General features: G+C 52.8%; 2 protein-coding genes across 4 annotated transcripts in view; both read right to left on the bottom strand.

The window, feature by feature from the left end:
* Positions 1-6632: 6632 nt before the first annotated feature.
* Positions 6633-12913, bottom strand: REEP2 (receptor accessory protein 2). Of its 2 annotated transcripts, none has more exons than XM_007172226.2 (8): positions 12716-12913; positions 10691-10763; positions 10323-10399; positions 9016-9136; positions 8681-8794; positions 8178-8319; positions 7950-8080; positions 6633-7864 (listed from the first exon to the last, which is right to left on the bottom strand). In XM_007172226.2, the coding sequence occupies exons 1-8, from the start codon at positions 12745-12747 to the stop codon at positions 7796-7798; spliced, it is 759 nt and encodes a 252-aa protein (XP_007172288.2). In that variant the 5' UTR covers positions 12748-12913; the 3' UTR covers positions 6633-7795. The 2 variants fall into 2 exon arrangements, with proteins under 2 accessions (XP_007172288.2, XP_007172287.2); XM_007172225.2 differs by having other exon boundaries at positions 8178-8325; positions 12716-12912.
* A 1655-nt stretch (positions 12914-14568) lies between these two features.
* Positions 14569-16608, bottom strand: part of KDM3B (lysine demethylase 3B) — a 60122-nt gene continuing 58082 nt past the window's right edge. For both annotated transcript variants that reach the window (XM_007172224.2, XM_007172223.2), the window contains one exon: positions 14569-15999. In XM_007172224.2, coding sequence (XP_007172286.2) covers positions 15919-15999 — 81 coding nt within the window. In that variant the 3' untranslated portion in view covers positions 14569-15918. The remainder of the gene's footprint in view (positions 16000-16608) is intronic.

Below are 16608 nucleotides of genomic sequence, written 5' to 3'. Positions count from 1 at the left end.
GGCTGCTCAGCTTCGTGGTGGGTGAGCTTGGACTCTGCAGACCTGGGGGGAGGGCAGGGAAGGGGGACAAGTAGCCCCTGGGGTTACCCCACTCTGGTACTGGCCTCACCGTCCCCTCCCTCTAAACACCAGGATGCTGAAATCGGTGGTGGTGCTCATTTCCTCTGATTTTCCTTAATCTCTAGATGCATTCTCTATCCCCACCCAACCCCCAAGACACATTTACGATGTGACAGCCTCCGTGCTAAACACTTGACAGGCATTTGTCCTCACAATGCCTTATGAAGTAGGTTCCATTCTCATCCCCATTTCACTGAAGAGGAAACAGGTTCAGAGAGGGCAGGCGACTTGCTCAAGGTCAGAGAGCCCGGCAGTGGTAGAGCCAGGATTCCAATCCAGACAGTCTAGAACCCTCTAGCTGAATCCCAGCTTATCCCAAGAACTGTTTTCTGGGTCCCCAGAATGAATCAGACAAAGCTTTCATCTTACCGGGGTTCTTGAGTCAAATCGAATAGGGGAGGTAGACACATGAACACATCATTTCAATTCATTCATTCAACGATTACTTATCACACATCTGCTCCACTCTAGGCATTAAAGATATAAGGAGAAGTAAGGAGGGGTCTCCCTTTTTTGCAGGTCATAGCCCAGTAAGGGAGACAGACAAGTAAACAAGCAATTTTAACAGTGTGATATGTGCTATCATGGGGGAAGCACAGTGACTGTGGGAGCCCCTAATCCAGCTCCCACCCACTGACGTGGTTCCCAGTCAGTCAGAGAGCCGACTCACCACTTTAAAATAATTCCAGGAGGCTGGGTGAGGGAGGAATGGTGGTGAGACCAGCCAGGAAACCATGCAATCATCCAGGAGAGAGGGTGAGGTCTGGGTGCATCAGCACGAGCTATCACAGAGACTCTCTTCAGGGACCTCCCAGTCAGAGGCAGAGAGCAAGAAAAACTGACATCCAAATTTACTGACAGGCATCTCAGCCCAAAGTGCATCCATTTCCCATGGTACGGAGGCAATAAGATAGTTAGAGAGGCTGGATGGACGAGTCCTCTCTTTTTCTTCTCTAATCATCACCCTATCTGGTCTACCCATATTATGGGGAACGCTGTTTTAGGGCAAAGTCAAAATGAGTGACTGAAGAGGAAGCTGGCACCCAGAACCAGGGAGAAGAGCTTCACTTGGGCAGAGGCTGCACTTCTGTTCCTATCAGCAAAGGGAGGGGATCTTTGGAACTGAAAGGACCCAGTTTCCCTCTGGTCAAGCCACAGAGAGAGCCATCATGGCAGGATGACGATGTCTTTAGGCTGACATTGGACTCGTTTTTTTTAAAGATATATTGCAGTAAAATATACATAACATAAAATTTACCACTTTAACCATTTTAAGTGTCCTATTCAGTGGCATTAAGTACATTTGCAATGTTGTGCAACCATCACCAGTATCTATATGCAGAACTTTTTTTTATCATCCCAAACAGAAACTCTGTACCCATGAAACAGTAATTCCCCATCCTGTTCCCTCCCTTCTGGCCCCTGGTAACCTCTGTTATAGTTTTTGTCTCTCTAAATTTGCCTATTCTAGGTACCTCATGTAAGTGAAGATATTTGCCCATAATATTTGTCCTTTTATGCCTGGCTTAGCATAATGTTTTCAAGGTTCATCCATGTTGTAGCATGCATCGGAATTTCATTTCTTTCTAAGGCTGAATAATATTCCATCGTATGTATGTACCACATTTTGTTTTGTTTATCCTCCCATCTGTTGATGGACATTGGGGTTGTTTCTACCTTTTGACTATTGTGAATAATGATTATTAGTGAGCAAGTATCTGTTTATGGATTCTGTTTCTATTCATCATTCATCTCATCTCAGCAATTACCAGAGGGGTTAAAGTTAGATTTAAGAAGGATTTTCTGGTTTCCTACTACCAGTGACCAAAGCAGCAGCATCTCCCTCTTTGGATAGTTTCCATAACTCAAGTCTCTTCTACCTCCTCTAATCCCACCCCTAGACTGGGGTAATGCCCAGAATGGCTGCACTGGTATTAGAAAGAGGCTTTACAGGGGTCACTCTGGGGTCATAGCTCTGGATGGTTTATTTTTAGGAGCTGGGTGGCAGGGGTCTCACGGTCTTCTCTTGGGCTCTGGGTACTTTTGCCACCACTACCCACCCCAGACCCAGACTTTCTCCTTTCCCTGGCAACATCCAGGCTGTCTCCCTTTTTCTCTCCCAGGCTAAATCGGGAGTGTGAAGCTGCTCTTCTTCCCAATTTAGCTTTTGAATTAAAGTGAGAACTGAATGTGGCTGGAAAGCTGACTCCCATCTGTGTGTGAGGGAGAGAAAAGCAGAGCAAGTGAGCATGAGCACATGCAGGGGGGGAGTCCAGGCGAGGGTAGGTGATCTGGGCAGCCACTGTTTAATGCAGACACCCATCCTCAGGTGCAGGCAAACAGCTCAGCAGAGAGATGCTGAGGTTGGAAGGTTGGTGTTTTTCCAGGAGCAGAAGAATGCTGCATGGATATCATTCGAACATTCCAGAAAAATGTGCTGAGTTCTTATAATGTGCCAGGCCCTGTCCTAGATGCTGGTGGACCAGGTAGACCCATCACCTATGCCCTGGCTTTCAGTCCAGTGGGGAAACAGGCAATGACCAAACAGGGTGATGTATGCTGTCAGGGACGAGAACAGAAGGCCACAGGGGCCTGGACTGGGTGCAGTGTCACATCTAAGCTGAGAATTGAAGCACATGCAGGAGCTGACCAAGTGAAGCAGGAGACCAAGAGTGCTTGGGCAGAAGGCACTGCGTGTTCAAAGATTTGAGTGGGCCTGGCTTCCCCAAAGGAGGACGCTGGCCCTGGGAGCCCACCAGGTGGGCTCAAGAGGGCCAAGAGCTCCCATCGCCTCCTCGTCCTCTTCTTCCAGGGAGAACAGAGCCAGATGAGAATGACTGGGCCAGAGAAGTCTGGGAGCATGTGAGTCCCTTCTGCTCAGGCTCTAAATAGTTGAGGCAGGGGGAGGAGGGAAGCCTCAGATCTCCTTCTAAGTCACCACTCAGAAAGCTGGACCTGGCAGGTCCAAGATGGACATAGAAGAGAGGAAATGGGATCTCAATTGCATCAGAGGAGACAAAGGAATCAAGAAGGGTCTCTGCTTGGTTTAACTTACTCCATCCTTTCCTGGGAGGCTGGCTGAATTGGTCTCTGGGGGACCTGTCCTCTTCTAACCAAATGGCAATGAATCATGATCTGGCTGACATAGGAACAGGTCGAAATCTTGGCAAAGAAAGACCTTCTCTTGACAGGAAAAGGAGAGAGCTCTCTGGGGGGCCATGCATTTCTCTGTCAGCTCTCTAGTGAGTTCCCCAATGACAGGCACAGCTAAGGGATGCTGGTGTAAAACTTGCCATTAATATTTCAAGCAGCATTATTTATTGATCACTCATCTGGCTGGGACAAAAGGAGAGGGTAATACATTAGGTATTCAGGGCTGGTGGGGTCAGTTTGGGAAAGAGGTCAGGCAAAGGTAGGTCATTGAGGAGTCTCGGCCCTGGCTGCTGGAAATGTACTTTGGGATTCCAGGGTTTGGAGATTAGGGTCTTTGGCTCCTTTTTCAGCCCTACAGTACCCCAGATGAAAATAAGGGAAGGGGCAGGGGACAGGGACACCTGGGGGTAGGCCTGAGACTGCCACTGTGGCCATCAAGGAGATCATATCCAGGGAATCCTGAAGCTAGGTTAGCGTTCCTCTCTCCCGCCCAACCCGTCCCTCCCAAATTCCCTACCCCTTGCCACCTCTTGGGTCCCTCTCCAGACCTAACCCTGAAATCAGCTCCAGCAGCCTCTCTAGATGCCATTTCAGAGCCCAGGTTGGGTTCCTTGGGCTGTAGGGCCCTCCCAGGGTCAGCTTGGCAATTTCCCTGCTCCCAGGAGGTGCCCGATCCTCGCCCAAAGGGAGTACCTGCCCACTGGGTCTGACCATCTCCTGTGCACACAAACTGGGTTAGGAAGTGATTGAGAATCCACAGCTGTCCTATCCACCCACAAGGATGCTTTTTTCATGAACCTCCAACTCCAGGGAGTGGGGTATAAAGCATCCTACTCAGCAGACTGACTGCTGAAGGTAAGACTGTCCCCGGCAAGGGCCAGAGAATCCCACATTGGGAGCGAGCTGCGCCATCTAGTGGGCTCTTTTCCTCCTTGCAGGCATCCCTCCCACCCATCGCTGCCTGCAGCCTAGATATGCGACAAGCTCTCAGGCAGAACCCAAATGGCTCTAAGACTTAAGGTGCCCTCCTCCTCCATGCAGGCCTGACCCAGCTCAGAGAGGGAAAAACTGGGGGGAATTTGTGAGGGAGATGATCACGTACTGGCTGATATTTAAGGCAGTGGGGAAGCCAGCAGTACCTTTTGGTCTGGAAACAGTCTCTCCCTATTATCCAGAATGCCACATGTATGGGGACCAGAGCCCCCAGAGCCCCTCCTTCCTCTACCTAACCCCCTTTTCTCCAGGCTGAGCAAGGCTGGGCTCAGCTCTACTGATCAAGGAAGAGCTGGCATAGGCTGGAGCAGCGGCTACCTTGCCTCTGACATCACAGCCTGGAAATCCCATTTTAAGCAGGTTCTCTGGGAGTGGGGCACACACAAGAAAGGGAGGGGGAGCCAGCTGAAGCAGCTTCAGGCCTGAGGCCATTTTAGCCAGGGACCTCAGGCCTGGAGGGCTGCCCAGTGTCCCCAAGATGGTCTGGGCATGGGTCACAGGGCTAGACCTCAGCCCCCACTCCAAAGCTAATCTCTCTTAATGCCCAATGGGAATCCAGGCAATGATCAAGCACTCTCCACATAGCTCTAGCCATACACCTGTTATGACTTCTCTTCCCCACTCCCCTGGCCTAGAGAGATCTATTGAGGCAGAGGGGAGAGAGGGTAGGTGGTCCCAGGGGATGAGACAGCAAGGGGTCACATAAACCCAGATGTGTCTCCCCAGCCTCCTCCCCCCCATTCTGTTTGTCACCCTCCATCTCTCCTCTCCTACCCTGCACCACAGGGGTCAGGCCCTGTGCCTAGTGCTAGGAGGTTGAATGTCTCCATGGCAACGGACCAATGAACTTGGAAATCTGAGCATGTTTCTGTTGACACAGAGAAACCCAGATGTACACGGAGAGCCTGGCAGTGTGGAATCTGGCAGTGACCTCCTTAGCCACTGGTCACTGTGGATGGAAGTGTGTTATCTGAGTGTGAGTGTGTGTGAATGTGTGTGTGTGTGTGTGTGTGTGTGTGTGTGTGTGTGTGATATGCAGCAAATGGGATTAAGGTTAGAGAAGGCCTAACCTGCTTTCCTGGCCATATGGTAGCTGCTAGCAGGAGACTGCAGCATCTTACTCTCTGGAGATCTTTCTAGAACAAGGGTGTCTCCCCTGAATTCTACCCTGACACTTCCTCTCCTTTCTGATAGAGAAAGGGGCCAAATTGCCCAGAGGTCAATGGTGAAAGGAATGCCATTCAAAGGTCTATAGACTGGAAGAATCCAGGAAAGATGAAAAGGGCATCTCACACCCCACCTCCACTGCCACCTCAGTTCAGGAGGTTCTTGGCCAGCTGGCTCAAGTGTGGCAGAAGGACATGCCCTTGTGATGCCAGGGAAGGGAGAGGAAAGCCTGATGTAGGGACATTTTGCCAACCTTGGGGTCCAGGGCCTGGAGCTAGGTCCCCACTCACACTCCCTACCCCATCCCCGGCTCTGCTTCCTCTGTTTTCCTTCCGCAAGGCTGAGCCGCTATTTCTCTTGCTTCCTTCACCCTCCCTCCTCCTTCCCTCCCTCTCTACTCTTTTCCTTTGTCTCTTCCAACGCTGCCTCTGATCCTCTGTCATCCTTTCCCTTCTCCTGGCTAATACCTCAGGATCTCATCCCCACCAGCTGTGCCCCTCCACCCCTGGAGACCTTGGGTCTACCTCCCCAGAACTCAGACCCCATGCGCTACAGCCCCCCTCCTCCTTCTCTCCTCCACCCCAGCCCAGCAGCTCAGGGCTCGACCCCTCCCTCCTCAGGCCACATGGGCATGCCTCGTTGGCCCCAGCCCTTGGTTCCCTGTCCTCTTTGTCTGTCCCCAGGGTCAGACATGAACCATGGGGCTGGTTCCTCATCTCCACCTCCCCCCTCATCCCACCTATCTCCTCCTTTCAGTGTCTGGCTCACCGTTTCTACGCACTATGGGCATCCAATCTCCTGGCTCTGACCAGGAGCCCCCATACCCCATTCTCTCTTCCCTGGGGGCCTCATCACGATCTCTGTCCCTAGAGCTTACACCTGGCATTTTCTGTGAGGTACCAGAACGCGCAGGGGTCTCAGGGTAAGATGCTCAGGGACAGGACAACCTCTGAGGGTTGTCCCTCGCTCTTCATAAGTCCTGGCCCCTCCCAGTCCCCTGGCTCTATCTTGAACCTCAAAACCATCTTCCCAGACTGAACCACCTCAAGCCTATCTCTTACCTTGGAGATCAGAACTCCTGGGGTTCACAGTCTGGCCTCTTCCCCCCTCCATCCCACAGCTGAGCCCTGCTTCTCACTTGCAGTCCTTCCCATCTGTGGACTGGTAGAACAAGAACAAAGCACAGAGGCCAAAATAAATGAGGTGCCAGAATTTGGTTTATTGGCTCATCCAGTGCGAAAGGTCCATTGAGCACCCTCTTTCCATGGATTTGGGAGCTCCCTGGCTCCTAATATCTTTTTCTTCTTCATACATTCCTCCTAGCCCTGACTGAAGCCACGGCAGAAGCTGGGGCAAAGTGTGGGGCAAAGGCTGGGCTCTGACAGGGGTCTGCTTACATGGGGCCTAGTCTGCTTGGCATAAGACGAGGACCCTAGGGGGGAAGGAAGATGGGCCCCCAGGTGAGGAGGAAAGGAACCAGCCCAGCAAGGACCTCTACTGAGGGCTCTGAGGGGTGGAGCCCAGTCCAAGGGCAGGGCAGGAATGGGAGGCAAAGGGGAGAGGATCAAGGGCAGAGGAGGAGGTGAGAGGCCCCTCGGAGCCCTACTCTCTCATGGGCTGGGGTCCTCTGAGGCTCAGAGAGTAGGAGGGAGGGCTGAGGGTGGGGGGAGGTTACTGCTAGAGGGAAAGTCCTTTACTCAAAACCCCCCAGCTCTAGACCCAGAAAGATGCACACACACGTACACTCTCACACGCACACCCCTGGAGCCCCAGCTCTTTTCAGTGGGCACATGTAGCACACAGCCCTACCCAAGGCCCTCAGCTGCAGCTCTGGCCTGGCCCTCCTGGTCATTTAAGTGCACACTAAGCCCGTGTCCTCCATTCACAGCTTCAGGCCCAGAGCCCCTGCCCAGGTTCTCCGAGGCCTTCCCCACTCCCTCCCTCTCTCCCAGGGCCTTCAGGCCTGTCTCTGGTCATTCTGGGCTGTGACTGGCCCCCAACCCCGACCCCGACCCAGGGAGAGCAGTGGGACCATGTTAGGACTTCAGACAAGGGGATGGCCATGGTCTTCAGCAAGGCACTGGGTGGGCGGGGGCAGGGCTGGAGCGGGGAGAAGAGCGTTAAGGCTCTGAGGAGCCCACACCTCCTCGAGTGGCTCAGTCCTCAGCTCCTGGTCCAGCCTCTACCCTCAGCCCCCACAGCAGGGCCTCCCTCCTCTTTTCCAAGCCCTTCCGGGGGAGGGGCCACTGGGCAGGCACCAGAACCAGCCATCTGAGAGGCCCTAGGGCCTGAGAAAGAGGGCTGCTGGCACAGTGTGGAGCTGGGGCTCTGCAGCCTGGGGCAGGGGGTGCGTGCCGGGGCCTCAAGCGGAGTCACCCCCCGCGGAGATCTTCTTCTTGGGCCGGGTCTTCAGCGTCTTGGAAGCCAGTGGCTGTGGGAAGGAGACAGGAAGACAGAGGGCTCAGCCTGGAGTCACAACCCCTCGCCATTTCCCCAAGCTCTGGCCCAGCTCTCACCTCAGCTTTGGGCACTTTCTTGATGGATTTGGCCCTCTTAGGGGCCTTGTCTCCCGTGTCATCCTCAGAGATCTCTGTCCGGGGATCTGCCTGGTTCATGCCTGACCTTAAACTCATGGCAGGGTCATCTCCTGGTTCGGGGAGGAAAGGAGAACAGCGGTCTGGCCTTTCTCCCACCTGGCCTCCTTGCCCTTGTGCCCCACGCCCAGCCCTGGGCCTGGCCTGTACCTAAGTCCTCAATGGTGTCCAGGAGGCTGCCAGGGCTGGGTCTGAGGCGGCCGTCGGGTCCCTGCAGGGGCAGCGCATCCTCGTCCCGGATCAGGGTCAGGTCCTGCATGCTGAAGCTTCGCAGCTTCTCTGACAGCACCCCCTGGCCCTAGGGTCACCACCACGCACCGGGAGAGCCGGAGGAAGGGGCGGGGTGGAGATAGAGGTCACCGTGGGGCACTGGGCAGCCACTGGGCTCAGTGCTCTCCCCGCAGTGTCCTCACCCCGTCCTATGGCAGCACTGACAGGCTGGGGCCATGCTTTCCCTTTGGACAGATGAGGAAACTGGCCCGTTGAGTGGAAGTTCCTTAGCTGGAGGGTGTTAGAGGCAGGACTGGAACCCTAAGCTGCACAAGACCCCAAACCTTCACAGACCTGAGGACCTGGTGGATGCAAAGGGGCTTGGCCAGGGGGACGAGATGAGCAAAGTGGGGCCCTGGGAGCTGGGTCTGCCCCCATCTCACCTTGGCAGCAGCCGTGACCGCGGCATTAGCGGCCAGGTTCAGACCCCTCTTGCCCACCCTCATCATGGTCTCATAGCTCTTGTCTCGGGCCTGTGTGATGTACTCGTCGATCTCCTGAGGGGTCGGAGGGGAAGCAGGAAGAGGTGAGGGGTGGGCCCTGCTGGCCAGGCCCTGCCCTGCCCTTGTTCACACCTGGACAAAGGCACTGCTTGCCCCAGGAGGCCAGGGCCCTGCCAGATCACCCATAGGGAGAGCCACGAATGCACGTGGTTACAGGCACTGGGCTGCCTTGACCTGGGGCAGGTGGGAAGAGAGCTTCCCTCGTCCCAACAGACCTTCTCCTTGTTGGACAGTGTTGGGTGCACGAACTTGCGGTAGAGCACGCTGGAGCCTTTGGTATAAGGGGACAGCAGCCATATCACAAAGGCAATCTTGAGCTCAAAGTAGAATGGAAACCTGTTGGGTGGAGAGAGGCAAGCGGCGGAGCCTGGGGCAGGGAGTCAGGAGATGCGCCGACCCTCTGCATGACCCTGGCTGGCCCCCCACCCCTTAGTGCACTGAGGTCCCCATGTGGCTCAGGAGACTGGTCAAGGGGAGGCTCAACTGAGACTCCAAGTGGGAAGGTGAGAGGTGATCCCGCAGGAATTCCCCGCAGCGGTGGCTCTCCTCACCCTCTTCTGACAGAAGACTACCCATTCCTCTGTCCTGGGGTCAACAACCACGGCGAGATCCCTAAACTTCCAGGTGCACTCTTGGGTCCTCACCCCATTCTCTTCCTGCCCTTCCTCCCATGAAGAAGCCGGGCTTCTCCAGCTGTGCTCTGGATCCACCCCTTGATGCCGTGGCATGGCCCCTGCTTTTAAGGATCGTTCTCCATTCCCCAAGGCTCCTTCCCAGGCCACACACTCCTTCAGGTCTCCTCCATCCTCATCAAAGCTCCCTCCTTTGCTTGTGTCAAGAGGCACCTACACTCACTGTTCTCAATTTTTAACCCATTACTCTTTCCTAATTTGACCCCATTCAACTTTCTCTTCTAAAACTGTTTTTCTCAAAGGCCATAGGCCCTTGAAATCTACAAATGCAAGGATGTTTTGTCCTCTACCTCTCTGTAAAACTCTTTTCTTTTGACTTCCAGTGTACCGTGCTATGTTAGTCCTCTCTTCCAAGAGGCATTTGCTCATTCAGTAAACATTTTTGAGCGCCTGCTGTGAATATACATATGATTAGGGCATTCCGTGTCCTCAAAGGACATATACATAGTCTAGTAGTGCCTAGAAAAAGCCTTTGAAATACAAGCATCCAATGTTTATAAGACTGACTCATACGCCTATTTTACAAATAGGGAAACCGAGGCCTAGGAAACTGTGACCTGTCAAGGTCACGGCAAGTCTGGCAGAAGCAGGTTTCCTGAATTCTACTGTGGTGATTTGGCTACCACCAGAAAGAAATGTGAGGGTTATGTCTGTTCTCATTCTGCTGATCAAGCCAGGCCGGAATGGGGATTGGGGGGAGGTGACACCCAGGACCCCGTGGAACTGTTGGGGGATTCCATCCTGGGTCTCAGTCTTCTGTTTGACTGGCTGCGTAGAAAAAGTCAGAGGCCCTGGCCCCTGAGATGCAGGGAGGGGATGCTAGATCTCACCAGGAGAGCACGATATCTGTGAGTGTCTCGGCAGTGGTGAAGAAGGCAAAGACGATCCAGTACATCATCCATTTCACCTGAAGGTACAGAGGGTGGTGTTGGCTGGGGCCTTGGGGAAACACCCAGGACCCCACCTTTGCCTGCCAACCATGCTGGAGGTGCTGTGGGGGACACTCAGGACCTCAACTTTGCCTGCGTATCACACCAGGCCTGGAGGAAAGGAACACACAGGAACGTCCCCTGAACCAGGTCTCATTAGTGCTGACAGCATTAGTACAAAGTCACCCCCACCTGTCATGTGACCCAGTGTCCTCCCTGATCTCTGCTGCCACGTGGGTTGGGTGTGAGATAAAGGGTCATACACTCACATATTCCTTCACGTTTTTTGTCTTCACGGCCTTGTAGGAAGAATAGGCTGGGTACAGGGTGCCAAAGATGAGCCTAGGGAGGCAGGCATGGTTACTGGGCCCCTCGGCCAAGAGCAGTAGCCTCTCCCTCCCAGCTCTGCTTCAGTCCCTGGGTAGGTAAGGGGAGAATGGACAGAACTCCAGAGTGCCACATCAGCTGGACGGATGAACTCAGGTCAGGGGTTTAGGTCAAAGCAGGCAAGCCTGAGGTGATACACAAGCATGGAAGCCCCAGCCAGCTAGGGTGATGCCTCATAACACCCCCCCCCTTTTTTTTTGGCTGTGCCGCACAGCGTGTGGGATCTTAGTTCCCCGACCAGAGATCAAACCTGGGCCCTCGGCAGTGAGGGCACCGAGCCCTAACCACTGGACGCCAGGGAATTCCCCTGTAACCCTTTATTGTTCAGTTTTTCTCCAGCCCCTGAGGCACAGAAAGACCCAGAGGCCAGAGGGTCTGATGTGGCCTCTTCAGCCCTGACCCTTGTTTGTGCATAAGCATATCAGGGGTGGGGGTCTGGTCACTGCCACAGGGTTGTCTTCCTTCTTGACACCACTCCCATTCATACCCATCTGCCCTTACCCTCTACCTCCCTGTCGCAGAGCCAAGCTGGGTAGGGCCACCTAACAGGGCACTCTACCTGGCAGTCAGAGGTACCACTGTAGCCCTGGGGGCCTGGGGAGCAGAGGGCACAGGGGCAGGAGGCCCTGAGAGGGGCAGAGAGGTTTATTCCCCCATGTAAACACTTTTGGGAATAGGCTCAGGGTAGTGTGCTGGGCTGGAGGTCCTGGCTAGAGTGGAGTCCGGTGCTGATCCCATCAGAGATCACATACAGGACACAGGTGAGGGAAGGAGAGGACCGATGCCGCTCAGGGAGCTCATTCACACAAGAGAGCAGCAGACACTCGGAAGGTCACAGGGAGGTCTGAGGCCCCTGGATTCCCTCTGGGGTGGGATGGGGGAGAGGCAGGAGGGAGACTCTGGTGGGTCTAGAGAAAGCCAGAACACAAGCACATGACAGCAGGGAGGGGATTCTGGGGTGTCAGTCCCCCTGGGTAGAGGCTTAGGGTCAGGGACCTGAGCTGCGGCAGGGGTTGGCTGAGGCCCATGTGGAGCCCCTGCCAGGCCCAGCCCCTTGACAATGTGTGGTACTGCCTGTTCCCCCATGGACTTGCCTCACTGAGGCAGGACATTTCTGAGAAATGGCCTTTGGAGATGGGGTGGGGGGCAGAATCCTCAAGGACAAAGTCCCCGGTTGTGGGAGAGGGTACCCTCCTGCAGCCTGGGGGAGGTGGGAGGGACGTAGCTGGCAGCCTGAAATGAAGGCCACCTAACACCCTCCCCTCCACGGCTTTCACAATCCCAGGCTGGCCACACACATCCTCTCCCAGTTACCTCCCACACTTTGTCCTCCAAGCATCTCTGCTTCCCATATCCCGTCCTCCCTGGGAGGTCTTCAGAGCATGTGCCCTCACCCCCCAGTCTCCTGACAGTCAGTGGAAGAGGCAGGAGAAACCCGCCCCTCTGGGGAGGCCAAGGCTGCCACAGCCCTAAGCTATGGAATGAGGAGGCCCTGCCTTGCTCGCCGGGCTCTTCCATTAGCCCTCTCCCCAAGGGAGATGAGGGCCCAGGTTTGAGGAGCTCCTCCAGTCAGATCTGCGACGTGGGGGAGGGGACAAGCCGCCTCCCCTGATAAATCAAGCCGTGCTGCCCAGCCCCTGGGGTGAGGGAGGGCGAAGAAACAGGGAAATTAAAAATAAAAGGGGTGGGAAGTCAGGCCTGCCATGCTCCTCTAACAGTTCCCCCTCCTCCAGGTCCCACACCTCCACGTCTCTGGGGACCCCAAATAGGGACGATGTGCCTTTAGGTGACTCTGCTGTATGAAGCCACGGAGTGGTCCATCCCAGGCTTCAATACCCCTCACCTCCCATCCCTAGCCCCCATCCCCCTCCCAACCGGCCGCGCCCCGCCGCCGCCGCCGCACTCACACCACCAGGCGAGAGATGATCCAGGACACCATGGCGGGGCCGGGCGGGGCGCAGGGCGGGAACCCGGCCCGGGCCGAGGATGGAGCTGCTGGAGGTCAAGCGGCGGCGGCAGCAGGAGCCGCACTAGCAGCAGCACCCGCAGCAGCAGCCGCCGCGGGGGCAGCGGAGCGCCGAGCCGCCGCCGTTAAAGGGGAGGTCCTTGCCGCAGCGGCGGGCCGTGGGCGGCGGCGGCTCTTAAAGGGGAGGCCGCGGCGGCGGCGGCGGCGCGCCCCCTGCACCTGCTGTCGCCGGGCATGCGCCTTTGACCTGCCTTCTTCTAATCGCTTGTTCACTTTTCTTGGGTTCCAAGCCCTGGGTTGAGGTCCTCAGAGGCCTTCATGGTTCCATCCTGACATCCTAGCCCTCCTCCTGCCCTGCCCACAACAGTCTGAAAGAACATCCCACGAGGAATAATAGCTATGACTTATTGAGTGCTTACTGTGTGCCAGGCCCTGTGCTGAGAGCTCCACATGCATTATTTCAGTGACCATCCTATAAGGCAGAGGTTATAGTTATTCTCATTTTGAAGATAAGAAAATGGGAAGCTTTAGGGAGGTTCAATAACTTGCCAAGGGTCACAGAACCACAAAGTCATGCTGCTAAGATAGGAACTCAGGAAGTCTACTAAATGGGCTACTTCTCCCAACTGCTATCAAACCCTCCTCCCCCATCACAGGCCGTCAAGACACCCACCCAGGAAGTCCTGAAGTCAAAGGTAGAGGGGCATCTGTCCACTCTACCATCACCAATCACTCCAGTTGGAAAAGGACCTAACCCTGTTCCCAGTCTGATCTGCTTTTTCAGTTTTGTAAGGGAACTGAGCCCTGTGCTCTCAAGGTGGATACCCTGGGGCAGGGGAGTGCCTCCTGGTCAACAGAGGCTGGTAGAGAGGCCTGGGGTCCAGGTAGGAGATGAATCCAGGGGCTCCAATTCCATCCCCATCAGCAAGCACTGGCGGCAGTGGATGCCCTAATTCTGAAGACATTTATATCCAGAATGTAGGCTAGCCTGCCTCCTGATTTTCACCAAAGCAACAAAGCTCCAGCAACCTCTGCAACCCCCCTTCCCCCACTGCTTTCCTTTCCTGTCCCATTTCAAAGCTTCTGCATTCTTTATGTCGAGGTGTAATCCTCTGATGACCATAGCATCAACCCGTGCCCATCCAGGCTGAAAGGACATGCTCAGAACTCTGTATTTCATTTATAGTCCTATTCAAGCTCAGTATCCTTGAACCACACAATGGTCTATTTCCACCCGGATAATTGTATTTCCAGGCTGAAACACTTTGGAAAATGTTTTTCCAACAGGATCCAGAGAAGCAGCTTCTGATGACCCCTCTTGCTATTCTTTACAACTTCCTCTTCAAAAGGCCTTTTCTAATTGGAATGTAGTCTGTCCTCACCCTTCAAGCCACTTTAATTTCATACGTGGACAGCCAGGCCTCTTGTTTTGATGAACTTTTGTCACTGATTGCCCAAAACCTTGCTCAGGCTACTTCCCATGGCCTTTTCCCCCCAGACTGTTCAGGAAGGTAGGAACCCAGCTTTCCCATAGAGCATAAACTATGGAAAGCCCATCTTTGCTACTACCCTCTAACTCATGTAGCACCTTCCCTTCATCCCCAAGCCCTCAAACCACAATGACCTAGCACTTCCCTCTCCCAATTGGACACATTCAGGAAGCAAAGAGTAATAATCGGATGCAACAACGTAATGATGATATGAAAATGAACCATCCTCCACTTCCAACCCCATCCTCAACCTGGCCCTGCTTTTTAGAACGGCTGGCACAGGAAGAATTTAGTCCACTACAAACAGATTTGTTAGATTTTTAATAAGAACATGGAAATCCCAATCAGCCCTTCAACAAAATTAAAATACAGAAAGTGAAATTAAAAGTATTCTACAGTAAATGACTTTTATTAAAAAAAAAAATGTAACTGTGAACATATAAACAAGCCTGCAGGGCACTACAGTACAGCCGGGAAGATAGATACATTTTCCAATGTACCTATGGGCCAATGAATTCCATCATTTTCAAATAAATTCTTAATAAAACTCCACTGAGTTGGAAAGTTTTGCTGAAAATATTTCCGGACAAAAAAACCCCCAAAACAAAAAGCCTCATGTAGGAAAGCAAACTTTCCTTCGCATTTGGAACTATAAGAGGAGTCCCAAGGGAACGCTGGTAATAGATGGAAATGGGTCCTGGAGTCACCAGTGTGTGTATGCGTGGAACACACCAACAGCACAGACATGACAAAGTTCTTTCTCAAGAATGGCTGTTCCCTCAAGATAGGACTGAGATGGGATGGGGAGAAACTAAAAGAATCCTACAAAGCCAATTCTTTAAAATTCTGCTTTGGCTGATTTTTGTGCTATAATGGGCAGTTGATTTCTAAAAATCTTATTTCTTCAAAGAGTTTTATCGAAAGGAAGACTAAATGTAATGTGCCTTTCCTCATAATCCAGGAAAACAACTGTGGTATTTCAAAAGTTCTAAAAATATCTACTTTCATGAAATAGTAACTATTTCACTACAAACCTATTTTTCACTAAATACACACATTTCCTAATCCTGGAGCCCCTTGGGAAAAGCAGTGGATTCCCCCTGGGTCCTTCAAGACTCCACTGTTTACGGGAGAGATGGTGGGGAAAGGCTTCACCCGGCTCCCGGGATGGGGTGTGTCAGAGGTCATGTGCAGAGACACCGTCAGGCTTCCACCAGGGGTGTTTAAGCAATTAGCCCCCACTTGTACCAGTTATGTGATTCCCCCTACCTCCAAACACATTCCCACTTAACTAGGCACAAGAGAAAAAGAAAAGAAAGGTGTGCCCACATTCCTGGTTTCCACGAATCTCAAATCATGAGAATGTGCAGGAAAGCCCAGCGATATTCAGGCAATTCAGAGTCCCAAAAGGCCACAGGATGGGGATGTGGCACCCTTGGCTTGGAGTCTGAAACTGTGTGTGTGAACAGTGCGACTTTCCTGTGTCAACCTTCAGTGTTGAGGCAGCAAAGAAAAGAGTGGCTGGAGAGTTTGTAATACTGACCACACTGGCTCCAAGTGAAGGACCTCTGCTCCAGCAGAGAACCCTGCTGTTCCCTGTATGTGTTGTGAGTGAAAGACCTGCTTCACAGGCGAGTTTGGAATTTCACCACGCCTAAGACCTTGCCAGCTTGGATTCATGAGCCTTGAGGGTGCCAACAGCATCTTTCACTGCGTGATAAATGATGTTCTTCACCTGGAGAGAGCAATCAGCACAGTCAGTTTATGGCAGCCACAGACTGTGTTCTGCAAATGAAAATGTATGTCCTACACCGACTAAAAGCCTTCTGATTAGTGAGGAAAGCCCTCAACCAGGACTGCGTGCTTCCTAAGTCAATCCCAAAAGATGATTTACAAGTCACACAAGATATATAGTCTATATTCAAAAAAGAATGATTTCATCATTTGAAAGGCTATGTAATCACCATCCTCTGTATGCTGGGAACTACTGTTAAGCTCTTTATGTGGACTTTCATTTAATCCTTACCATAATACTATGAGGTAGATTCTATTATTATCCCCATTTTACAGATGAGAACTGAGGTTCCATGGTTAAGAATCTTACCTGAGGTCCTGTAGCTAATAAGAATGCACTAAAACAATAGTGGACAGGTAGGATTTATTGGGTATTTTTCCCTTTTGTGCTTATACATATTTTCTAATTTGTCAAAAAGGAACACATATGTGAAGTAAAAGTTATTAAAATAAAGTGAACAGGATAAAGACGGTTTTAAACCAACACTGTGATTATTTCTGAGGAGGTGGAATGGGAAAGAGTACATGGAGGCTTCAATAATGTAGTTGT

Source organism: Balaenoptera acutorostrata, chromosome 2 (genome assembly GCF_949987535.1).
Source record: "Balaenoptera acutorostrata chromosome 2, mBalAcu1.1, whole genome shotgun sequence".
Taxonomy (NCBI): domain Eukaryota; kingdom Metazoa; phylum Chordata; class Mammalia; order Artiodactyla; family Balaenopteridae; genus Balaenoptera; species Balaenoptera acutorostrata.
The sequence above is the reverse complement of the archived record's forward strand: the minus strand, read 5'-3'. Positions and strand labels throughout refer to the sequence as shown.